Genomic DNA, 9,885 nt, shown 5'->3' on the forward strand with positions numbered 1-9,885 from the left:
GTGGTAGAGTGCCTGCCTCTGTGGTCTAGTGGTAGAGTGCCTGCCTCCGTGGTCTCCTGGTAGAGTGCCTGCCTCCATGGTCTAGTGGTAGAGTGCCTGTGTCCGTGGTCTAGTGGTAGAGCGCCTGCGTCCGTGGTCTACTGGTAGAGTGCCTGCCTCCATGGTCTAGTGGTAGAGTGCCTGCCTCCATGGTCTAGTGGTAGAGTGCCTGCCTCCATGGTCTAGTGGTAGAGTGCCTGCCTCCGTGGTCTAGTGGTAGAGTGCCTGCCTCCGTGGTCTAGTGGTAGAGTGCCTGCCTCCGTGGTCTAGTGGTAGAGTGCCTGCCTCCGTGGTCAAGTGGTAGAGGGCCTGCCTCCATGGTCTAGTGGTAGAGTGCCTGCCTCCGTGGTCTAGTGGTAGAGTGCCTGCCTCCGTGGTCTAGTGGTAGAGCGCCTGCCTCCGTGGTCAAGTGGTAGAGTGCCTGCCTCCGTGGTCTAGTGGTAGAGTGCCTGCCTCTGTGGTCAAGTGGTAGAGGGCCTGCCTCCATGGTCTAGTGGTAGAGTGCCTGCCTCCGTGGTCTAGTGGTAGAGTGCCTGCCTCCGTGGTAGAGGGCTACCCGGAGAGCGAAGGTTGTTGGTTTGATCCCTCGATGCGTCATACAAAAGACATTAAAAGATGGTGTTTGTTGCTATCCTGCCTGGCACTTGATATTTAGGGGCTAAAAAAAGGACTGGTCAACTCGGAGTCAGCATTCTGTGACTGAGTGGGATATTCATGTTTAACTGCGACATGGTATTTCTGTAGGCTAGCACTATAAAATCAGCATTAGTCTGGACTAGTACAAGCAGCCACACGCACACACACACACACACACACACGCATGTTGCTATTTAAGTACAGTAATCTTGAACGCGATGTTAAACCCCATTTCACATCACTACCTGATGAAAACATTGAGGCCTTGGCAGCCCAGAAGTCTATCACATTGAAGTTTACTGTGCAGAGTTGCATCCCTTACTGCTAGAATCTATTGTTTGCGATTTTCTTAAGCCTAGATTGTCCTCACTTAACATTTTGTGTTGTCAACTAGGGGAGAGACGATACAGTAAGGTGACGATATGATGTGTCGTGATACATATCACGATACGATACCCATCGTGATACCCATATTTGCGTCAATTCGCGTGGAAACTTTTGACTTTTAATAAATGTAGATCAGAGCAGGTTCAAAAGCAAAAGATAGCTGTAGACAGGTGTCTGTAGCTGTTTTTTGTATTAGTAAACTTGAAACCCTAATTACAACACATTTTGCAAAATTTGCCTGACAAAAATGATGAGGTGGGGGTCATTAACGAACAGTAAGTAAGTTGTTTTAGCAAGTGTATCATCTTGTATCCATACAGAAAAATTATGTTTTTTGCATCGTATTGTCGCATGAAAAGTCACAATGCACCGATGTATCGTTGCATCCCCATTGTCAACACAGTTCCATAAATCCGACATGCTTCAACTGCTCTGTTCACAGCGACACATACGCCAATGTCCAAGGTGAGGCGAAGATCCACTGGGCGTGGTACAGGTACCAGATTATCTACGAGTACGCCCAGCGACCTTGTCTCCCTCCGCCCCTGAATGCTATAGAGTGTGTGCTGTCCCTCCTCCGACACCTCTTCAAGATGGTGAGGAGAGTTGTGTGCTGTTACTGCTGTCCCCGTTGTAAGACAAGCACAGGCGGAATACTCACCCAGCCAGGTGGGTCATACCTTTATTTAGCTGTGACCCGTGAAGATCCCCCCGTGAAGATTCCGGGGTAGAATAGGTCCGGGGTAGAATAGGTCCGGGGTAGGTGGATCGCTGCTCAAGATGCTCAAAATGTCACTCACTGGAGTGTCTAGTCCAGACTCGATTATTTTCAGACCGTATCATACAGCTGGAATATTGCTGAGTCTGGTGTTAAACAACAAACAAAACAAAAAATTAAGCTGCTGTTTCTTTATTGTAGCTAACACATCTATGAAAGTAAACTTAATTCCACATGCCCTATGGCTCAAAGTATGAATAAATATCCCCGGGCCATAGAAACCATGACGATAGGTTCACCAGGGAATCAGTCTCATTAAAATCAGATCTTAGTTTTCGCTACCACTAACCAAAGATCTGAGGACATCCCATAATGGGTCACGTCGGAACGACCTTTCGCAAACATTGACCGACCAATGACTGACAAGAAATGGACATTTGCCAATCAGAAGGCAGCTATCTCAAGCTTTATGGCACTAGTTTCACGCTTCGAAACATATTTTGACGTATTCTCGATTAAACAAAATTAAAACTGACCAAAACAACATTCTGGAATGGCTTATAGATGGCCTCGATTGTATGGAAATAATCATAAAACCTGTAACTGTCGTTCAGAATACCCTCTGTTAAATATTTCGAGGATGCATGATTAGAAAACACATTTTGACTGTCACTTTCAGGATCTGGTAAGCGACGCTCTCATTGGTTGGATGAAAGGTCGTGCTGACGTGACCCGTAATGGGATGTCCTCAGATCTTTGTTTAGCGGTAGAGAGAACTAAGATCTGTTTTTAATGAGATTTCCAGGGAATCAGAACCACTATGAATAACATGAAAACAAACTTTGAGTTGGAAAAGTGGTTTCTTAAAAAGATAGTGGGTGCAAGGGCAGTTTAAGAGGCTGCCAGTTCATGAGACACAAGAAATTTGTATTAAAAAGCCTTTATGGTGCTTAATACTGATCTGTCATGAGATTATAATTATTTGCAAATTCAAATGATGTAAAAGTAAAAAATTTAAAACTTCACTCTCCTGCTGTTAACTTAGTTGATGTCTTGGTCTGAAGAGTGGGCTCTACTTCAAGTAGTTTGTTTCAGATTTTCTTTGGCAAACATCAGGAAAAACATCAAATGGCAGAAACATTTAAGGTGTTTGGCATATGACCTTTGGAATATATGGTGTTTTCAACATTTTCTTATTAGAATGATGTCAATATGTTGATAATGTTGACAGGATTTGCAATGCCCAGACATACAATGCATTTGATCAATTATTTTTAAAAATTAGTTTTTGTCAGATTGTTGTTGCTTTATCTGGGGTTTGTGGGGGGCTCTTCAGGAAGCATTTTTATTTTCTGTTTTTAACTTTTGAGTCCAGTTGGCCAAATCTGTAAACCGAAACTTAAGAAAAGTGTGCGCAACTATTCACTGGTCTAATATTGGAATTGCAATTAAATACTGTGGTTTTTTTTGTGTTTGGTTGTTTTTACAGTACAAGCTGAAAAAATTGGTCCTACAAGTATTCAGATCCATTGGCGGCACCCTGAAGACAAAGTTGCTACTCGGTACAGGATACTGTGCTATAGAATAGTCGACACTGTACAAGGTATGAACTTCTTATGATGAGGGGCGGTCGGGTAGCCTAGTGGTTAGAGCGTTCGCTCATCACGCCGAAGACCCGGGTTCGATTCCCGACATGGGTACAATGTGTGAAGCCCATTTCTGGTTTCCCCTGCTGTGATATTGCTGGAATATTGCTAAAAGCGGCGTAAAACCATACTCACTCACTCACTCTTATGATGATGATGATGATGATGATGATGATGATGATGATGATAGACTCCACTCTACTCCTGAATGGCATTGATACCCTTGTCAGCAGATGTAAGAGACAACCAAGTTTGAGCAAGTGGTCCAACTCGCTGACTTGTTTGTCATCTTATCCCAGTTGTGTAGATCGATGCTCCTGATGTCAATCACTGGATTGTATGGTCTACTCTATTATTTACAGACCGCTATCACATAGCTAGAATATTACTCCGTGCAACGTTAAACAAACAAGGATGTGTTATCGTGGTATTGCACATACTTGATTAGCTAAGTTATTACATTGCCATTCTGTTTTGAGAAATACCCTGGACTGATCCACTTCAGTGGCTTCACTTTAAACTAAAAATAACTGACCAATCAAATTACACCAATGAGTTACAGCAATTCTGGTGCTACATTAGTAATAAGTGACATTGACATGGTGTCGTCTCTTTCGATTCAATCACTTCTGACACACGAGTGCAGAGAATTTTTAATAATCTACTCATCGCCAAAAGAAACACAATCTGTAGAAACATATCAAGAAGTATGTACATTAAGAAGATATGTTTCCAATGTGTACCACTTAATGACAAAACTAACAATCAGTCAAGTGTTACCATAGAGTGTCTTATTCTTATCACGATGTGCTGCACGTGATTTTCAAACTTTAGACGCTGATCCTGCACGAGACAAATGGTGCATCACGAGTCATGGATCTATGCCGTCACATGTGATGCGTTCATGAGAGTCGGTTCCCACAACATAACAGTATGTTGGTTGGTGCATCGAACCAATCTAATATCTCGTCAATATGATTAATTCTTCATATATTAACCAACATGTATGGTATTCACGTTTCTTTTGGTGTTGAGTATAGAATGAAAATATGATACTCTGGATAATTGAAGATATGTTTCGTGTAGCTATTTCCCCAAATGGTACCGTTTCCCTGATCCCCAGGCATCCCGAACATCGACCAGCCTGACCTGGCGCTGACTCTATACTCGGATGTTTGCACTGTGAGGAACCTACAGCCACACACCACCTACAGGTTCAAGGTCAGCTACGAGACGACATCTACGTGGGAAGACTGGGCGGAGGCTGACTTCAGAACAGAGCCTAAAGGTGAGATCTGGGGAAGGAATCAACCTGGGTTTCGTTCCACAAAGCTATCGTAGCGCTGCGGTAAGTCTATGTTAGTGTATGGGAGTTACGATCGTCTTGCACAACGATCACTGTGTGGAACAAGGCCCAGGGCCCCCGTCCTCAAAGCGATCTTTGCGCTATGATGATCGTAAGCCTATGTCAAAGTGTGGGACTTATGATCACCTTAGTGCTAAGATCGCTTTGAGGAACGGCGCCCTTGACCTTTTGAGTTTTAACATAAATATTTTTTGCGTTTATTGAGTCAAATCAAGTCAAATCGGTGTGGGCATAGCAGGATATAAGAATATGTAGTTTTTGTGTTTGAGATTGTTGGTATATTGGCTGACTTTACTGAGTGTAATACACAGCTTATCAAGTTGGATTATAATGGTAAAACATTTTTGAGGAGCAATGTTTGTATTGATTGATGTATTTGAACAACTATTTATTATAGAGAGTAAATGAAGATACCTAACCTTTGCCCTCTTTCTACTATTTTCGAGCATCTTATCATCCAAAGCATGGTTTAAAGCAACACCTGTATTCTTGATTTATTAAGTACTCTATTTTAACCTGCACCTCTCTAATCAATAACCCTGTCTAATCAGTCATTTTTGTACTCCCCAAAAAATCATTGAACGAGCATCTCCATAATCCAGCAATTTCTCTTTACCAGCATCTGTATAATCCAACACATTGTCTTAAGCAGAATTTGTATAATCCAGCACTTTGTCTTAACCAGCATCTGTATAATCCAACACATTGTCTTAAGCAGAATCTGTATAATCCAGCACATTGTCTTAACCAGCATCTGTATAATCCAACATATTGCCTTAACCAGCATCTGTATAATCCAACACATTGTCTTAAGCAGAATTTGTATAATCCAGCACTTTGTCTTAATCAGCATCTGTATAATCCAACACATTGCCTTAACAGCATCTGTATAATCCAGCACATTGTCTTAACCAGCATCTGTATAATCCAACATATTGCCTTAACCAGCATCTGTATAATCCAGCACATTGTCTTAACCAGCACCTGTATAATCCAACACGTCTTAACCGGCATCTGTATTATCCAGCACATTGTCTTAACCGGCATCTGTATTATCCAGCACATTGTCTTAACCGGCATCTGTATTATCCAACACATTGTCTTAACCGGCATCTGTATTATCCAACACATTGTCTTAACCGGCATCTATATTATCCAGCACATTGTCTTAACCAGCATCTGTATTATCCAGCACATTGTCTTAACCGGCATCTGTATTATCCAACACATTGTCTTAACCGGCATCTGTATTATCCAACACATTGTCTTAACCGGCATCTGTATTATCCAGCACATTGTCTTAACCGGCATCTGTATTATCCAGCACATTGTCTTAACCGGCATCTGTATTATCCAGCACATTGTCTTAACCGGCATCTGTATTATCCAACACATTGTCTTAACCGGCATCTGTATTATCCAACACATTGTCTTAACCGGCATCTGTATTATCCAACACATTGTCTTAACCGGCATCTGTATTATCCAACACATTGTCTTAACCGGCATCTGTATTATCCAACACATTGTCTTAACCGGCATCTGTATAATCCAACACATTGTCTTAACCAGCACCTGTATAATCCAACACATTGTCTTAACCGGCATCTGTATTATCCAACACATTGTCTTAACCGGCATCTGTATTATCCAACACATTGTCTTAACCAGCATCTGTATTATCCAGCACATTGTCTTAACCGGCATCTGTATTATCCAGCACATTGTCTTAACCGGCATCTGTATTATCCAGCACATTGTCTTAACTAACATCGTCTCTGAAGCACTCCCTTTAAACTAGCATCATGAATTGACACTACTCTTTCAAGTCCATTGTCTCACAATATGAAACATTTTTCCTCCTACATCATGTGACATAACTGAAATACTATTCATAGGGCTGTTAAACCTTATGTGAGTGTCTGTTGTATTCGTGCAGAGAGTGACTTGGCAAGTTGCCATGAGAAGGACTGCGTTGAGCAGCTGGAGGGTCGGCAGCTGAAGGACGACGTGACAACACAGTGAGTACACCTCTCGAGGCCTTCATCTGGATAGTTGGTGAAAAAGCTTGGGTATGATGTTATGTGGAATTAATTATCTCCCACCACAAAGTGGAAGGGGGATATAGGAATGGGCGCTGTCTGTCTGTCTGTCTGTCATGTTTCGTTTCCGGAGAAGAACTCAAAAACCATGAGAGTTATCTTAACCAAACTTGGCACATAGATAGGCCTAGTGCTGAACTGGTGCCTTTTGAGAGTTTGGGATTTTTTTTTTTTTTTTAAATTTTCTAGTTTCCATTTGACTTTGACTTTGACTGAAAATGGAGGTAGTGCTCCTTTCCGTAGCTGATCTTGAAAAACATAAAATATTTCTTCAATAAATTTGGCTAATAGATAGGTCTAGTGGTAAACTGGTGCCTTTTGATAGTTTGGGATTTTTTTTTTTGATTTTTTTTGTGTGTTTCAAAAGCAATGACTTTGACTTGACTGGATCTTGAAAACCGTACAATATTTCTTGCCTGGCACTCAACTGGACATGTCATATTGGCGGGGGAAATGAGTATTTCATGCTTGTCTAAGTGGTGAAAGAACTGTTGTAAATATAGCTGTAGTAGTTGGCTGTCGCAGCATTTGATTTAGCTACGAGTGAAAAATATGAAGTGCTGTCATGGCTGAGTATGAACAGCGGTCAACAACAGCGAGTGGTGCTTTCCAGCATGTCATTGTGCTGGAATTACGAGTTGTTTGCCCTTGTTTCGTACTTTCCGCTCTGTTCTGGATGTTTCTGTAAGTTATGCTCTGTTCTGGATGTTTCTGTAAGTTATGCTCTGTTCTGGATGTTTCTGTAAGTTATGCTCTGTTCTGGATGTTTCTGTAAGTTATGCTCTGTTCTGGATGTTTCTGTAAGTTATGCTCTGTTCTGGATGTTTCTGTAAGTTATGCTCTGTTCTGGATGTTTCTGTAAAGTATGCTCTGTTCTGGATGTTTCTGTAAACTATGCTCTGTTCTGGATGTTTCTGTTAAGTATGCTCTGTTCTGGATGTTTCTGTAAAGTATGCTCTGTTCTGGATGTTTCTGTGAATTATGCTCTGTTCTGGATGTTTCTGTTAAGTATGCTCTGTTCTGGATGTTTCTGTAAGTTATGCTCTGTTCTGGATGATTCTGTAAGTTATGCTCTGTTCTGGATGTTTCTGTAAGTTATGCTCTGTTCTTGATGATTCTGTAAAGCATGCTCTGTTCTGGATGTTTCTGTAAGTTATGCTCTGTTCTGGATGTTTCAGTAAAGTATGGTATATTCTGGATGTTTCAGTAAAGTATGGTATGTTCTGGATGTTTCTGTGAGTTATGCTCTGTTCTGGATGTTTCTGTAAAGTATGGTATATTCTGGATGTTTCAGTAAAGTATGGTATATTCTGGATGTTTCAGTAAAGTATGGTATGTTCTGGATGTTTCTGTGAGTTATGCTCTGTTCTGGATGTTTCTGTAAACTATGCTCTGTTCTTGATGATTCTGTAAAGCATGCTCTGTTCTGGATGTTTCTGTAAACTATGCTCTGTTCTTGATGATTCTGTAAAGAATGCTCTGTTCTGGATGTTTCTGTAAGTTATGCTCTGTTCTTGATGATTCTGTAAAGCATGCTCTGTTCTGGATGTTTCTGTAAGTTATGCTCCGTTCTGGATGTTTCTGTAGGTTATGCTCTGTTCTGGATGTTTCTGTTAAGTATGCTCTGTTCTGTTCTAGACTTGAAGATATATCTAAGTCAGTGAACACCAACAAGCAACAGGTCTCCCAGTCTCTACAACAGGTCACAGGTCACATAACTCAGTAAGTAGAGCATCATGGGATTTTTTAAAGGTGAAGGTCAGTCACATGGTTATACAAACTAAAAGTTGGCTTTTTCATCTTTTTGATACTATAATAAAGCATTATAATATAACAAATGCTTATCTCAACATTACACACAGAGTCACATCCTAAGGAATTGGAGTTAGTCTCTTGGTTTTTTTCCCCAGGCTGAAAGACAAGGTGAAGGAACTGCACGAATCTACCACATGTATAATGACAGCTGAGACTGAGAATATTGCCCAGCTAGCCAGGCAGCAAGCAGACTCCACAGTCACCATGGCAACAGAGATGGCCAGCTTGAAGCAGTCAGAGGCGGCCATGTTGGCAGAGATCAGGTCACTGAAGAAAGAACTGTCAGAGATGAAAGAGAGGTCAGCAATGAGGTCGGAGGACCTGCACGCCCTGATGACCCAGCAGACCTCAATGATGCAGCAGGTCCTGCAGGCAGTGGGCAGTTCAAGGCAGCCTGTGACATGAAGACTTGTTAGTTTTTCAGAACCCTCAGAAATGAGGCATTGTAAATTCTGTGAAATTAACATGATGAAGATGAATTTGTTATTTGAGAATAGGATGTCTTGAAGGAGAATAGGATTGTGTTTTTCATCACAAGGTAGGTACTGGACCTTCAAACTCAATCTGGCAGTCATGTTTTTCATGTCTCCAATACAAAAGATGTTACAACTGTTAGTTTTACACATCTAACACCAACTCAGGAGCCTATTGGCTTGGTCCTGTTTCAGGAAATAATTATGTATTCCAAGTTTCTAACATGTAGCCATCTTCTTAAAATCACATTCCCTTATTATTCTGTTTCATGCCAGACTATTTTCTTTCCTGGATGAACACACCCTAATTAAAGTATTATTTACAAGATATTTGAAAAAAGCATAATTTACATTGTGTTTGATAGAAAATATGTTTTATTTACATCAATCTCATTAAAATCAGATCTTAGTTCTCGCTACCGCTAAACAAAGTTCTGAGGTCATCCCATTACGGGTCACGTCAGAACAACCTTTCATCCAACCAATCAGAGCGTAGCTTACCAGATCGTGAAAGTGACAGTCAGAATGTGTTTTCTAATCATGAAACCAAGAAATATTTAACACGGGGTATTCCGACCGACAGTTACGGGTTTTATGATCATATCCATACAATCTTGGCCATCTATAAGCCATTCCAGAATGTTCTTCTTATCAGTTTTAATTTTTTAAATCGAGAATACGCCAAAATATGTTTCAAAGCGTA

General features: G+C 41.1%; 1 protein-coding gene across 1 annotated transcript in view; it reads left to right on the top strand.

Moving 5' to 3' along the window:
- Positions 1-9,655, top strand: part of LOC124132431 (transient receptor potential cation channel subfamily M member 4-like) — a 51,798-nt gene extending 42,143 nt beyond the window's left edge. Inside the window, exons 24-29 of the mRNA XM_048403246.1 lie at positions 1,505-1,731; positions 3,270-3,383; positions 4,550-4,714; positions 6,732-6,813; positions 8,533-8,616; positions 8,805-9,655. Of these exons, the coding sequence (XP_048259203.1) occupies positions 1,505-1,731; positions 3,270-3,383; positions 4,550-4,714; positions 6,732-6,813; positions 8,533-8,616; positions 8,805-9,114 (982 nt within the window). The 3' untranslated portion in view covers positions 9,115-9,655. The remainder of the gene's footprint in view (positions 1-1,504; positions 1,732-3,269; positions 3,384-4,549; positions 4,715-6,731; positions 6,814-8,532; positions 8,617-8,804) is intronic.
- The last annotated feature ends 230 nt before the right edge of the window (positions 9,656-9,885 follow it).

This window comes from Haliotis rufescens, unplaced genomic scaffold, assembly GCF_023055435.1.
Source record: "Haliotis rufescens isolate VD_foot unplaced genomic scaffold, xgHalRufe1.0.p SCAF_3, whole genome shotgun sequence".
Lineage (NCBI taxonomy): Eukaryota > Metazoa > Mollusca > Gastropoda > Lepetellida > Haliotidae > Haliotis > Haliotis rufescens.